At 38.3% G+C, this 16,338-nt stretch overlaps 1 protein-coding gene across 1 annotated transcript in view; it reads left to right on the top strand.

Moving 5' to 3' along the window:
* Positions 1 to 16,338, top strand: part of ZFAND3 (zinc finger AN1-type containing 3) — a 133,672-nt gene that overhangs the window by 22,006 nt on the left and 95,328 nt on the right. Inside the window, exons 2-3 of the mRNA XM_065755302.1 lie at positions 9,427 to 9,467; positions 11,278 to 11,304. Of these exons, the coding sequence (XP_065611374.1) occupies positions 9,427 to 9,467; positions 11,278 to 11,304 (68 nt within the window). The remainder of the gene's footprint in view (positions 1 to 9,426; positions 9,468 to 11,277; positions 11,305 to 16,338) is intronic.

Below are 16,338 nucleotides of genomic sequence, written 5' to 3'. Positions count from 1 at the left end.
TTATCATGACTTGCCAGCAGTTTGTTTCACTTCTGAAAGTGACGTATATATGTTTTCCTTCTCTCCTATTTCTCTTTAATTCTACTTCCTGGGTAGAATTATTTTCTGCCAGAATAGGTGGTTCTGCTCTTTGGAAAGTTTTGTTTAAATAGTTAACCGGAAGATCACTCCTAGTGTAGACATATCCTCGATCCCATTGATTTTGAATTTCTGAAGGAAGAAATACTCTTATTCTCTATGAACCCTGGCTATGTTTTGCCAAGTGAGAAAATGACTACCTCTGATCAGGTACAGAGGCAGCACTGATCTAAATGAAAGCTGTGTTGCTTTGTGACTGATGATTGGGTATGGGGGTTGCTCGGATGGAATACTGTGAGTTTCCCTCAGCTAAACCTTTGAAGACTTCATTAAAACCTGGTTTAAAACAGGAGAAGGAAACATGTCTGTGAGCTTGCGTGCTGCGATGGGATTGCAGGCACCTCATCAAAATCATTCATGTGCTTTTCAGAAGTGCTATAATTCTGCCCTAGTATGTAAATCCAGATTTGGAAACAAAACAGACAGAAAGAATAGGAAAGAGTTTTTCTTGAAGAAAGCAATAAAGCATTCCTTTTCCAAGACTGGTAGGAGCTACATTGCATTTATCATTGAGTAGGATACGTTGCTTTTTGTGTGTTTCTTTTTAACGTGCAAAATCATCAAAATAACTCTTGGGGTTCTGACTCTTCTTATTACATCTTATGTATAGTGAATCTTTGTGTTTTCTCTCTCTGTACTTGTGACGGGCAACATTACAAACTTTTTTTTGCCTGTGTAATGTTAAACATTAAAAATATCACTGCAACAGTGGAGTTAATATACTTAACAAAATGTGTTTATGAATTCTGGCCCTAATACTGTGCAACAGCATTTTTGACTAGTTTAAATAATCTGCCTTTGTAAATGTGGTTTGACATGCATACATACAATCAAGTGTTTGGAAATATTTTGCGAGGCTTTTTTTTTTTTTGTTGATTCAAAGTTCTAGTAATTTTAGGGCATTGTAATACTAATAAGCATTTTCAATTGTCTTTAGTCAGAAAGGATAATTTTGATGTAAACATAAAGGTAACCGAAAACTCTCTTATACATGAAGATTCATTTCTTCTGTGCTCTTACTTTCATCTTTTATCTTCCTCTGTAGTAGCTCCATGTCCCCTGTATTGTGCTGCTGTAGCATTAGTGCAGTCTTGCAACAAATGGAGGGTTGAAACTGAACAAGTTCTATATGTTGGGTTTTTTTTTTTTTGATGGAGTAGGGTTGAGTTTTGTTGCTTAAGGTTTGGGTTTTTTTGTCTTGTATTCCTTGCTGAACTTTGACTTGGTAAGTAACTTTCTTCAGCATTCTGAAAGTCTAGGTAGCATCCTGCTTTCTGCTTAAAAAAATGCATGAATCTCAAGCTCATATATCATAGCTAAGGTGAATTAGATGGTTTGAAAGCAAGGCCTGGTTAAATTACAGTAATTTCCACAGACTGTTCGACTACCTAAATTCTGGGGAAGAGCTGACTAGATAGCAACTCTTGAGAAACAGATACAGAAATTAAAATAAAGAGATGAATATGAACCATTATATCATCTTGGCTTAAAAAAAAACCCGAGAACCTCGAAATCGAAACAGAAAAATCAAAACTAAGTAATGATCCTTTTGTTACTTTTTGCAAGTAGTTGAATTCCTTCTCTTCTTCAGGAACCACTATCAACAATTGATGAAACCTTGATCATAGAAATATAATTTTGATTTATAGTCCAGAATGCTGCTAGACACACTTGTGTTAAGGTTTCTGTTATCCTCAGCTTTGTTAGAGCTGCTGCTAAGGGTTCTGGTTCAATGTTACCATTGTAGTTGAACAAGGTATGATTGTGAATGGGAGAAAATGTAGAAAAACTTAAAAGTGGTCTAGGTGTTTGAAAATAAGATCTGTTAAGGACTATTGATGAAACTGTCATTGTTTTGGCCTTATATGAGCAGGATGACCCAAGTCTAAAAGTTTGTTATATAGCTCTGCATGCTGAAAAGACGTTGTTTGCTTAAACTGAACAAGAAAGATTTTATATTTTTCATAATCTAAATAGAGTTGTTGGCATTGCAGAGTGTTGAAATAGGTGTCTTGGGAATGTTTGATGTATAGGTGTCATGCCTTTAAGTCAGAAAATGAAATAGATGCTTTCTTGGTGTCTTTTCCAACTTATTTTTTTTCTAAGAGAGCTCTGATATTTATTACAGATCCTGTGATTTAGGTTTTTGAGTTCTGCTTATCAGTGGAGTACTGAAATGTCTGATCTGAAGAAAAAGATATTTAATACAATTTAATATTGTAAAATCTGAGGAAGGTGCTCATGTTGTCATAAGGCAAATTATTTATTACCCTCAGTGCATACAAGTGGCAGTGTTACTGAGGAATTGCTGGGAAGTAGGTGGATCAAAGCATGCTAATTTTATTCCTATTTTTCCAATTAAAGGCCTCTTATGAGTTGACTAATAAAGAATCACAGAATGGTAGAGGCTGGAAGGGACCTCTGGAGATGATTTAGTCCAGCCCCCTGCCAAAGCACTTCCCTACAGTAGTTCTCACAGGTAGGTTTCCAGGCAGGTTTTGAACATCTCCAGAGAAGGAGACTCCACTACCTCTCCGGATAACCTGTTCCAGTGCTCTGTCACCCTCCAAGTGAATTCTTCATGTTCATATGGAGCTTGCTGTGCTCCGGTTTGTGCTGTTGCCCCTTTTCCTGCTGCTGAGCACCACTTAGTTTTTTCAACCTTTTTACTGTCCTTTAGACAGTAGACTGCACATCTCTCTGAAAAAGATTCAGAGAGTTTCTAGAGAAATGTTTGGTATAGGGTTTTGCTACTGAGTTTTTTTCATTATTTTTTAAGTGAGTGTAGAGACCTGTATTTTTGGAGCATTTATCTTTGATGGGAGAGCGACAACGTTGTCCACTGAACTAGAACCTGAAATGAATCTGTTCTAAGTTGTTCCAGCCCTTTTAACCTAGTTTAAATGCATTAGATTCTTTGCAGTTTATTGTTTGAATTGTTTGGATAAGGCTGTAAATTGAAACTCCATCAGTGTTTTTGTCAGAGCCCAAGATACATTTTCTAAGAATAAGGAGCTGCTTTGTTGCAGTGTTTTCCCTGTTTTCCCTCTTCAGTATTGGTGCTGTTCTGTGGCGTTACTGTAAACAGAACATTTCAGAGTCCCTTTACATTTAAAATGTGCTTTGGCCATAGAGTTTTAGGAGAATACTTTAGTGTAGCCATTGGAGAAATAATAAATCAGAGTTCAGCTATTTCATTGGGATGCACTGGCTTATCTTTTGACTGTGGAAAGTTGCCAAAAGGGCAACTCTAGTATTCTGTGCTGTGCATAAAGTTTCTTCTCCATTTCATTTCAGACTGATGTAGGATGATGAGATCTGTATTGGCATGTGACTTAACTTTCTACTGCTTACCAAAAATCTAGCAGCAGTAAGGAAAGCTACATTGCTTATGGTAAAAATGAGGAATCCAGAAATCAAAAGCAGAATGTTAATGTATTTTCCAAACTAGAAAAACTGTTATTAGTCAGATTTTATTACTACTCTTACTATAACACTTCCTAACTGAGCTAGGTTCATTAGGTTGGAAAGGACCTACAAGATCATGTAGTCCAACCATCCTCCTATCACCATCCCTACCCACTAAACTACTAAATCAAATCCCTAGAATTCTTACAAATAAATACCCCAAGTGCAGGGATATATAGAACAGCTCAGGAAGTTGAGATGTTGACTGCCTTTGTGAGACATCTGACTTCAGATCTTAGTTCAGTTAAAAATCTGCTAGAGGCTATGTGGACATTTGTTTGCCAGCTTTGCTGCAAGTTCATCTGCATTTGACATGTTTCACTTCTGCTCCTTTATGTGAAAAGAATTTGGCATGCATAAGTCTCTAAGAATTACTGAGCTGCCTCAGTCTAAACACATGAATAATTGTTTAAACTGTCCAAAAAATCTTGTCTGTATCCTATTAGGAGGCACTAAAATATCGAATATACAGCGTATATTTAGTCAGTGAGATGACATCAGATTTAGAACAATGAAACGGCCTTCTTGAGAAGCTGGAGGATGTACAGAAATTTCAAGAAGGCGATGGAAGGTCTTATTAACTCAGTCTAATTAACCTGCTTTCTGTACAAGGTGAGGTGCTATATGCTCTGAGCAAATGATGAAAAGTGTAAGGGAAGTACCGAATTGAATCAATTTTCTTTTAATGATAAATAACCCTTCTAGTCTGGTTAGATAAAAGTAAACACATGTGGACTGTGGTTCTGCTTATGGTGTGTGCCAGGATTCAGCTCAGAGTGAATTCTTCAGCAGAGTTATAAACCTTTGAAAATTGCTTTATAATGGAAACGGTGACAGACCATTAACTACAGTAGTATAAATGCATTACTTTAACATATGTTACTGTTGTCCTAAGTTGCCAGACACATGAAGAAACAGTATGTGCAGGAAATTCAGGGAGGAGGCGTCTGTGTAGCTTTAACTAATTAATGACATGACTCAGTACATGTTAATGTTTCCCAGACGCATGACCCTTCACATGCTGGGCAGGTATTGTTCAGGGACTAAGTAAGATTTGATGGTGGTGACAGTGACATCCCACTCTGATTGCTGTACTGGAAGGGGACCGAGAAGGGTATGATGATATTTAATCACCAATGCAATTATAGTGCTACTGAAACAGATAACATTTTCCTACTGCTGGATCATAAAAACTTCTAAATCAGAAAGATATGCTAGGTATGCTGGAAAGTCTAGTTACTAATAAAAGTGCAAAATTATACTTACTTAAGCCACAAGTGCAAATTACATTTAAAATGAAGTGTCTAATACATCTGTCCTATATTAAAGCTTTTTTTCTCCAAATTTCTTATTATTCCATTCCCAAAACACAACTGAAAAATATTGTCAGAAATTGCTGTTATTCTGTGGCTTTCTTTTTTTTTATAGCTATTAAGAATATACAACTATGCCAGAATTGTTACGTAGTTTTTATTATGATGCAGCTGCATGAATCTGCCCATTGGTGGACGTTTGCATTAGTAATACTAGTTCACTATTTGAAATGTGTGAAGGAGTTTTCATGCAGTAGAGCAAATTGAGCATGTCATGTTGTCCTTTAGCACTTGTGTGAAGTATTAGTTTTTAGTGTTTCTGGTTTGCATTTTCATCTTTTTTCTTTAAAAGGCGAATGGGGAAGGTAGGGAGTGCCTGACTGCTGGAAAACGTAAGATTTTGTTACAAAACCTTCGGTATTTATTAGGTAAGCCTATCCAAGTTTCTTGGCAGAAAATTCTTTTCATTAGGAAGTCTGAGGATGCTGAGATGATGTGGATTTTTGTATAATGCTTTTAAACTCTCTCCCAGCGCTCTGAGTTTCAACATGTATTTTGTTCTAGAATCTTCAGACCGAGATTCTCTTTTACATTCTGCCTGTTAGAATTGAAAATGATACACCTATCAGTCTTTGAGATTTTGGGATAAAACTCTTCATTCTCTGTCTGTGGCTTTGTATCAATAAAATTATTTACTGGGGGAAGGGAAAGGAAAGGGACTTCAGTGGAGACAGTAGAGTAGAATGCACACTGATGTGGATAGTACCTCATGGTTGTATGCTGCCAGATGGCAAAAATTAAAAGAAATAATTAGTAGAGTTGGGTATATAATTTAAGTAAATAATTTTCAATTCTTTTAGTGGAATAGGTGAAGCCCTGCCTTCGTAAGAATATACTGAAAGTAATACATGAAAAGGGGAGCAGAGTGGCTGAATAAGAATCTTGGTTCATTAGATTTTGCTCTTAGCTACGGTATATCAGTCTACAGGAGTGGACGAGTGTTACTTTTGGTAGTCAGTTCCTCTCACTTTCTGTTGTGTGTATTTAATTTGAGGTGCAGTTGTTGATCTTGCCAAAGTTAAGCCCTTGCAGTGGTCTTTGTGTACATCTATTGGTTCAAATAGTTTTGTTTGCTTTGGAAATTTGTGTGCGCAGTAATCAAGTGAGGGATTATATGAATATCCCAAAATTAATTTTTTTTTTCACTTTTACGTATGATTTTTTGCTTGAAGTATTAATATACCATGAATTCTGGGATAAACTGTTTCAGTGATTTCTTCCTTTTCAAAACCCCTGTGTCATGCGTTGTTACTGCTTTCAAGGCTGCATTTTTAAGGGAGTTTTTTCTGCTGCTGTTGTTCTTCTTCTTGCAAGTGGAAGCCTTTTAAATAGCTGACGTTTCTTCAGAACAAGTTTTGTCTGATAATTGCATACAATAGTTATGAAGACTCTGGGATTTTCCAGCTGGTCTGAAGTTCCCCTGCCTCTAATTTGCTCTGCCACCTGACCTTCCAAGCATTGCTTCACCTTGTGGTTTCCAAATCTACATAATTTTTATCACTCTTTAGTTAAATGGTTTCTTTTTGGCAGGTGGAAGTACCTTCAAGTAGGGCTTAACTTTATATTCTGCTGCTAAGATAATGCAATTCTATTTGACTTGATTTATCCATAAATATGAATGTCTGCCTGAATACCAGCTTAAATTATGTACAAGTGAAGATGGTAGATTACTAATACAAAGCTGACTTTGTAGGGACATTGTAGATATAAAATACATACTGCAGTAGCTCTGAACTAGATTGTGTTAAGCATGAAACTGACTTTTATGAGGGAAATGTGGGAACTGCCTTAATAACTCCCGTTAAAACCAGTGATTTGATGACTAATTCATAAGCATGTTGAATATCCCCAACCTAACTGTAGGAGAAGGGTGTGAAAGAATTGGCTATCAGCCTGAAGGCTTGCAGTCTGTTCTCCTTGCCAGGGTTAACTTGGGCTTTCAGCTCTCTATACCTTATTCACCTTTACTCTCATCGTTCTAATGAACTTTCCTGGAAATCAAATGTGTACTGCATTTCCTAGAAATCATCTGCTTCTGAGTTGCCCACTATGACCATGAAGTGGTAACAAAGAGGGCTGTATCATGACCACCTTGTGTCATGACCCTTTTCTGATAGGAGCCTTTCAAATGAAGTTACCTTGAGAAATAACTGGTATTCCACATGTATATTTGAAAAGACTGTCAGGAACACCATCAAACGTGTATCTTATTTGACAGAAATTAACACGTCTCTCAGATAATGCCTCCTAAGCTTGATGTATCTACTCTGCTTTTGCTATTTTTGTTGTAAAACTTAGGTTCTAATTAAATACTGCACTTTCCACGAGGAGTGATGGTTGATCAGTGCTGTTACTGTCTTAGTATTGGTTTATCTGCAGTGACCTCTGTGTAAAAGTAACTAAACAACAAAAAACAACAAAACCAAGCCCCTCAAGTAACAGGAAAATCAGTCGAGATTCTCATCCAGTGTTGCAGCCTCTGACTAATCTGTATGCCTTAAGAAAGCAGATAAAGGCATCTGAAAGTGAACCTTGAAAGACTAATAGGGAGCTGAAGTTGTTTTGCTCACAAGATTGCTTGTCCAATAGTGCTCTCTCTTTAAAAAAAAAAAAAAAAACACACACAAAAAGTATTTTGTTATGAGTAAATGGCAGCCTTTTTTCTTTTTTTTTTCACATGGCTGTATGTTATATTTGTGCTTTTGTGTGTGTTTTCCATTGTTGGTGTGTTGTTAAGTAAATATTATATAAGGATTTGGATTGATATTTAACAGCTGAGGTGGTTGATGAACACATATGTCATTGCTCGTTCCGATGTCATCAATATGAACCTTCTGAACTCTACCTTTCTTTTTCTTTGCTGCCCTGGGGTTTAATGGCTTTGCAGAGAAGCTCCTGCCTGGCATATTGAGCTGCTCCAGAAGGTCTAATCCATAAGCAGTGAGTACTGAACTGCAGCACACTAATGCTGTAGGTGTTGACTCACCGTGCTGTTCTTAATTGCAGTTCTTTTGGAGGTAGATAATCTGTGCAGACTGTCAACATAGATATCAAATCTTTGGGTATATACCAATATGACGTGTATTTGTATGGCTACAAATGCTGTTCTGCTTTTCCTGGGAATTAACTTTCCTCCTGTACACATACTGTTGGTGTTCAAAACTAGCTTTCATGTGTCTGTGGCTCTTGCTGTAGCTGGCAAATGCTTATGTCTCATATCTGCAGTGAACTGTGTTCTCCTAGAACTCTTGAGCCTGATGTGAACCAGCTTTGAAATGTGCATGAACTGAAAAGCATCTGTTATGTTTTCATGTGACTAATACTAAGATCTGTTTGATTAAGTCTTGGTTTACTTTTTAACTGGGAAGTCATTCAAAATATTCATTTGCAAACTCTGGGGGGAAAAGTGTATAATTACACCTATTAGAATCTTTTGTAGAACATTGGTAGAACATTACCTACCAAGTACGTACTTCGAGGTCTGCTCAGAATGGTGCTGTTGCCTACGGTGACATCCAGAGAATGTTGAATGAGTCAAATATTGGGCAGCGTGCACAGAAAATAGGTTGTACTTATCTGAAGATATTTCAGTGCTTGGAGACTATGAGGATATTCTCCAGGTCACTTTGTAAGGGAGATGTGATATCAAAGAGAATTTTTTGTAAGCTGGGAGAAACTGTGCGATTTTGGTGTAGTCCTGGAGAGGTCTGTAGCCTTAACTTCATTGTTTGTTTTTGGGCCTGCTGACTTTCTCTGAGGTTGAACACTTGTGGCATAACTGCATGAACACTTTGGAGACATCTGGGAGACTTAAGATGTTGCTATCTTTCTCCAGCTGTTTTTGTCTCAGCTGAAGGTTGCTGCCCTGAAAGTTGAGCCACACTAACAGATCATATGAACTGTCCTAGTCCATGTCAGTACAAAGTTAGCCAGGTTATTTTAAATTACTGCTGGATGCAGCTGAGGATGGTAATGAACAGCTTGAGGTAATAACTCCTTAAACCATTCCAAGAGCACATCTGTCTATGTCCTTATAAGTGCAATAATTTAATCTCTCTACTGCAATACTACATCCAAGATTTTTCAGGACTGCAACACTGTTGCCAAGGAGAGCTTTAATACTAAAGCAGAATGTCTGTCATAATTGTCATACAGCAATAGAAAGGTCTGATTGATGGGTGTGCAATGTCTACCTTAAAAGATAAACTTATTCATAAATACGAGGTAAATAAGTGTGAAAATTGTCTTAAAAGCTTTATACATGGGGAAGAGATTGTCAGATGAAATCTCCTCCTCATCCCTGTTCCTAATTTGGCAACTTCGGGCCTATTGTTATCTTTGATTCCTAGACGCCTAAGTTCTTAAACTGTCTGAAAAACTTCGCTGTATTAATTAGATTTATAGTAAGTATTTTAGCTCAATTTTTCTTTTTTTTTTTTCCCCCCAGGTCCAGCAAGACTATGAATCTCTGTTCCAAATGCTTTGCTGGTGAGTGAAGTAAAAGGCTTTGTTTTTTGTTGGGTTATTGAAACCACATTGTTGGTGGCTCCTGCAGTGTTTATGCATGGATTTTTCTTCCTCTGGTGTGTATGTGTAATTGGATTTTCCTCATTTGTTTGCTAATCAAGAACCTCTTGTGTAGATGCACCAATCAAACCTTGCTGTTTGAGACTATGGAAGTCAGAGGTACCCTTGAACTACAGTTCCACTTTTAACTCAGCACCTATATGGATAATGCAGCACTCAAAAATATATATCTGTATTGCAATTGAGAATTCTGTAGAATTTATTTTGGAGTATTCTCTGATATGATATAGATGAGAAACAAGAAGCTGCTATAGAAAAACTGAAGATTAATTTTTTTCGTATTTGTAGCCTTTAAAATTAAATAATCTGTAGCTCATTAATAGGCTACTAATAATTGCTACATATTTTCTTCTATTGCTACCATCTAAGGTGTTAGGAATTACTATTGACCTTTTTCTGTTGGTATCTTCTGGCTTTGTCTTCCTGAATTCTTTGTGCTATTGTTTAGTATTGCAAGCTTACAGTAAATTGTAATCAGTGGTGTCGTTGCTCATGACTTTAATTTCTCTTGGGGAAACAGATACAGTATTAAAAAGATGAAAACAAATTTTGAAACCTTGTGTCATTGGCTTGTCTATGAAATACTCACTTTTAGAACTCAAGTTGGCCTTAATATTGAGCTTACACATTTTTTAAATTTATTTTTTAAAAGTCATCTTTTCCAATGCAGAGATGATAGAATCTTTGAAATTGAAGGAGCGCTGCCTGTACCTTCCTCCTTCACACTCTCATCCCTCTGCCAAAAAAACCCAAAAGCAACCCAAAACAAAATAACCCTGCTTTTACAGAACTTTGTACAAAAGTTTATTTGGACTTGTTGATTTCAAATCTCAGATTCAACATCATTTCATCAAACAAAAACATGGAGTATGAAGATTGTCAAGGGTTGTTCAGCAAAATACTGTATATGTTTCTCTGCCTATTTTCTAAAACCATGGATCACTGGAAGAAAATAGTGAAGAAAGTGCAAACCCTTTCATATACTCCTTCCCTACACACCATAGAGATATGAACTACTGGGTCTTTGATTTGACTCAGTACTGTTATGTTCTTACAAGCATTGTAAAATAACTTTTGTGTAACTCAAAAATGTGAATTTACTGATTGTGAGATAAACAAATGGCCCATACTTCATATTTTGGGTTTATCAGTGTACCCAAAACTTTATAACCATCAGGCCAATCATTAAACAAAATATCTTTTTTGCTTTACCACTCTTTATTTGTTTTTTGAGAATAATTTTTTGTCCCCCTTTTTGGCTTTGATTCTGTAGTACTTCTGAAAAGCTATTCCCTCTAATCAAATTCATTTTCTGCTGTAAAAATACAAGGTGACATCTAAACATGTGTGAATTAGGAAAAAAATCCTCAAATTCTTCAAGATTTTATTTGCATTTATTTTAGCTTGTTTATACTGAAAATATTTTTAGCATATTTTTTATTGAGTTTCCAACCACAGTACTGAAATAATGACACATACTGTTGTTTTTGTAAACTGAACCACCACAGATAACAGCTTTCTTGCCTAAATTCTTGCTAAAATATGTTTTGAACCATTCCAGGCACTCCAAAAATATGACGTGGAAAAAATTTCTGCTTTTTTTTTTTTAATGTGAGATTCTTCATTCAAATGTACTGTGGTATATTTGTATGCATGGTAAAATTGGGAGTTTTTATTTCTCCTAACCATCGTCTTTTCTCTTTTGTTTTAGAAAAAAGAAATCCACACAACGATAAAGGTTAGTAATTTTATTATGTGACTTTTTCTTTCTTACTGCAGATGTGAAGGATCTAATCTAGTTTGTTTTATTTTAATTTATTTTGGACACATGCAGCAGTAAAACCCTTTGCATTTGTGTAAGCTTTATGTCCTTATGTAACTTCTGGAAAAAGATCAACAGATGAAAATGTTGGGTTTGTATTGCAGTATAGTTACTATTTGCAACCTTCTTGTCTTTGATGTTTTCTTGGACCTTCTGAAGCTGAGCAAAGGGCAATCATGGGCTGTCAGTGTACCTTCCTGTTTGACCAAGTACTAGTCATGTCTCCATTCTTATCAAGATGAATTCACTAGAAGTAGCATGGAGACTGAAACTACTTGTTTTGATCGTCCTTGTACGTCTTGAACAAAACAGGGGAATACTCTTCAGATGTTATTGTAGAGGTCAAGTTGTTAAACGCTCTGTGACAAGAAAGAGTTGGTTATTTCAGATATGTAGAACCCTTTGTCTGGAGGACAAGCGTGTTGGTTTAGATCTCAAAGGTGTGTTGAGGTCTTTTGTACAAGGACAAATCTGCTGTTCCTCATGTGCTGAATTGGCTGGTGCATAAAGATAGTTAAATGCTGGAGAGGAACTTGAACTTAACTGTCCTCTTCAGCCCTCTTTGTTTCCCTTCATTCCATTTGTATGTTCAAAGAAGGAATAGCTGATTTGTTTTGTTTAAGCCTAGTGGAAGTAGCAGATTCTGAAGCGTTCAAGAGCTTTTCTTACATCATTTCAAGTTAATTGTACTTCTGCAAAGTACAGCATTCCACCTCCAGTTCTGTGCTGAACACATGCTATCATTGTTTGAAAATCTCCAGGTACAGTGTAAGTGTAATTTTGTATATTAAATTGCTTCAATTAAATTTGCTGTATAGATGGTTGAGGCATAGTTGTCTCAGACTTCTTGCACATTCCAAATACAGACATAGTAAAGTGTAGGTTTTACTTAATCAGAATATAAGATGGTAAATGGGAAAAATGCAAATTACAACCAGAGCATTTGCTTTAGTGACACACATTATTTGGCCTAGTACTGCAACCTCTGTACTTTCAATACAGACTGCTAAATCTGAACAATTAAAATGCAGAACAGTGACGAGTGAAATTTTTTGAAAGTGCTTTTTATTAATCCAGTTTTACTCCTGTTGTACTTGGAGAAGTTGTATTATCAACTCCAGATAGGTACATTGAGTGCTTATGAAAAGGCACTTTTATGAAGCCTACCTACTTTCAGGTAGGAATTCTACAAACATTTACAAATAAAACACCTGGTGCCACAAGAACTCAATTTTAATTGGAGCCTGTGGGAACGGTCACAGAATAAACTATTACAGAGAAAGAATAAATATTTAAATACAGAAAACTATACAACTAGACTTTCTGCTTCAGTAGCTCAAAAAGAAACAACAGACCTGTGCTCTGCCTTTGATCCATTTAATCCACTGGGAGTCTGGAAAGTTTAATTTTTGTGATGGTGCAGTCAGCAGTGGCCAGAGGGATGCAAGAAGTGGATTTCAGGTTGTTCAGTAATGTGTGAATCTAAAGGTGAGTGCAGCACTGGATGACTCGATGGGGAGATATGCTTGTCAAACTGGAAGATACTGAAACGGTGGTTAGGATATTCATGGGTTTGTGAATCAATTTCATAGCATTTCTATTTTTATGTGATTTAAACTTTCTAGAGGTGTATGTTCATGTCTGTTTTCATCCAGCTGTGAGTTATGTTCTGTGAAGGATTTATTCAGTAAAAAAAGTCAAAGTTCTTAATCTCCCTTCATCAAGGAGGGAATCAATATTGCTGGTAATCAGGTATATGCTGGGCTCCATGTGTCAGCGGTTTGCGGGACAGTTTGACCCGGTACCGTGACAATTGAGGCAGGGGACCCACGGGCCCACACCCCGGGGAAGGGGAAGGGGGAAAGGGAAAAAGGAGAAGGGAGATGGGCCCAGGAACAGAACAGCGGCAACGATCTGAGGAGGAAAGCTAATTTACTAAATAAGATATCAGAAAGGAAAATAACACAATATAATATAATATAATTGGAATTGAGGCAAATGAATCAAATAAAATGAGCAAGAGAGAGAGTGTCCGATAAACCGAAGGCCTTACGCTAACGCTGAAGGCGGACGGCTGCAACAAACACCCACTGCCGAGCTCGGTCCCGAAGGGAAGAGGGAGTCCCGTGACTGCAGACAGTTTTTATCTTTCCCTCTGAGCGTAAAAACGTAAGAACGCAAAGCATCGCAAAGTCCTCTGGGGAATGGAGTTCTTCTCTTCTGAGACAGGCATACCTGGAACTATCGATGGTCCACGGAGCTGGAATATTAACTCCTTAACTCCAAATGCACTGCATGATGTTATGATGTGGAATACCAGTACCAAAATCATAAAACCATAACATTCCACCCCTTATTCAACATCATTACATCATGCTTAATATATATATATACATAAAGAAACAATGATTAATAAGCATTAAATACAAACACATACGAACACATACAACATACATACATACATATATACATATATACATAGTAATAGAATTACTGAGGGCGCTCTCCCCACATCAAATTCCCTTGTGGTACACATTGAACATCCCCATTCTTCTGCATCACCCACCAGGTAGACCCAGGTCCCTGAGCAAAAACAGTTCCACGGAGAGGTTTACCCTCTCCAGAAGCTGGAAGAACCCAAACCGCTTTTCCCAACATGTTCTTCACATGTACTACAGGAACCTTATCTCCTTCTACAGTAGGTAGAGAGCTGGATTGGGCAGGACCATCGCGATTGATGGATCCTCTGGTGTTGACCAACCAGGTGGCTTCTGACAAATTCTTCTCCCAGTGCTTAAATGTTCCACCACCCATTGCTTTCAACATTGTTTTTAACAACCCATTGTACCTTTCAATTTTACCAGAAGCTGGTGCATGATAGGGGATATGATAAATCCACTCGATGCCATGATCTTTGGCCCAAGTATTTACAAGAGAATTTTTGAAATGAGTTCCATTATCTGACTCAATTCTCTCTGGAGTGCCGTGTCGCCATAGGACTTGTTTCTCGAGCCCTAAGATGGTGTTCCGGGCGGTAGCATGGGGTACTGCATATGTTTCAAGCCACCCAGTAGTTGCCTCTACCATGGTGAGCACATAATGCTTACCACTGCGAGATCGTGGTAAGGTGATATAATCAACCTGCCACGCCTCCCCATATTTATACTTTTGCCATCGCCCTTCCTCCCAAAGAGGTTTCATCCTCTTGGCCTGTTTAATTGTGGCGCATGTGTCACAGTCATGGATAACCTGTGCAATAACATCCATAGTTAAGTCCACCCCTCGGTCTCTAGCCCACTTATATGTTGCATCTCTTCCTTGATGGCCCGAGGTCTCATGGGCCCACCGAGCTAGAAATAATTCACTTTTGTGTTGCCAGTCCAAGTCTACTTGAGCCACCTTAACTTTAGCAGCTCGATCTACCTGATGGTTATTTTGCTGTTCTTCAGTTGCCCGGCTCTTAGGAACATGAGCATCTACATGGCGCACCTTTACAACCATATTCTTTATTCGGGCAGCAATGTTTTTCCACAGTTCAGCAGCCCAAATAGGTTTACCTCTCCGTTGCCAACCATTTTGTTCCCACTGCTGTAACCACCCCCATAAAGCATTTGCCACCATCCATGAGTCAGTGTAAAGATAAAGCACTGGCCACCTCTCTCGTTCAGCAATATTTAAGGCCAGCTGGACAGCCTTTACCTCTGCAAATTGACTTGATTCTCCTTCTCCTTCAGTGGCCTCTGCAACTCGTCGTGTGGGGCTGTTAAACGGTGAGTGAGTTTTGCTGATCACTCCCTGTCTCTCTAGCTGACGGATCAAATTATGAATGGGGAGCAAGGAATCCCTGTTGGTGCGGTACTGCCGTCTGTGCACCGTTTTTGTAGCAATTGGTACCTGTTGCTCCTCCACTTGTAGCAACCCCACAACAGATGGATCTTCTGACAGGCCAGGTAAAACAGATAGCTGCTTAATGTTGTCTGTGTCCACAGCAGCTATTCCAAAAGCCCATCGGTACCCCTTGGGATCCTTAAAGTGCCCCCTTCTGAGATAGTCTATACCGAGTATGCATGGAGCCCCCTGTCCGGTCACTATAGGGTGCTTCTGCCAGTCTTTACCAGTGAGGCTTATTTCTGCCTCCAACACAGACAATTCCTGAGAGCCCCCAGTCACTCCAGAGATATAGATCAGTTCTGTCCCTTTATAACTCGAAGGCATTAGAGTACACTGTGCACCAGTATCCACCAGTGCCTCATATTTTTGTGGTTCTGATGTGCCAGGCCACCGAATCCACACAGTCCAATACACTCTATTATCCCTCTCCCTCCTCTGGCTGAGGGCAGGGCCCCTCTATTGGTTACCTGTAGTGACAGGAACAACTTCACTGGTCGTTGGTCTGTGTTGTAATTCTCTCACCCGTGCTCGCAGTGCAGGGGTGGGTTTTTGATGCCATTCCTTCATATCTTCTCCATTTTCACGTAAGTAACTCCACAGAGCTGCGCGTGACATGAAGTTAGTGCTGTCATTTGCTCGAGCAGGACGGCGTTTGCTTCTGAAAGCTGCAATCTTTTCAACCCTATCAATCAGTCGGGATACTTTCTCTAACACGTCTTCCATCTGTACTTCTAACCTTGATATGGCTGAAATGGAAGCGTGTGATGGCGGAAATTTTTGTTCAAAGTTTTGAAGTGTAAGAATCAGTTCAAAAACTGGAGGTTTTCTGTCTTGGTCCTCATATCTGTTGAACGTTGTCACTAGTGTACCGGCATACCTTTCTGGTGCTGTTTTTGAAAGCTTCTGACATATTTCAGGTGTACTCCTTACTTTCTCTGGATCATGGTCCCGATCTTCAGGATCAAACGTGGGATCATACAGCATTTCCGCCACAGCTGTTTCTCTCAAATACTGGATGCCTTCCTCAATAGTTTTCCATCTTTTCACTTTAGGTGCCAG

The sequence above is a fragment of the Cyrtonyx montezumae genome, unplaced genomic scaffold (genome assembly GCF_038088225.1).
Source record: "Cyrtonyx montezumae isolate F1298 unplaced genomic scaffold, pur_monq_1.0 scaffold_0, whole genome shotgun sequence".
NCBI classification, from domain to species: domain Eukaryota; kingdom Metazoa; phylum Chordata; class Aves; order Galliformes; family Odontophoridae; genus Cyrtonyx; species Cyrtonyx montezumae.
The sequence above is the reverse complement of the archived record's forward strand: the minus strand, read 5'-3'. Positions and strand labels throughout refer to the sequence as shown.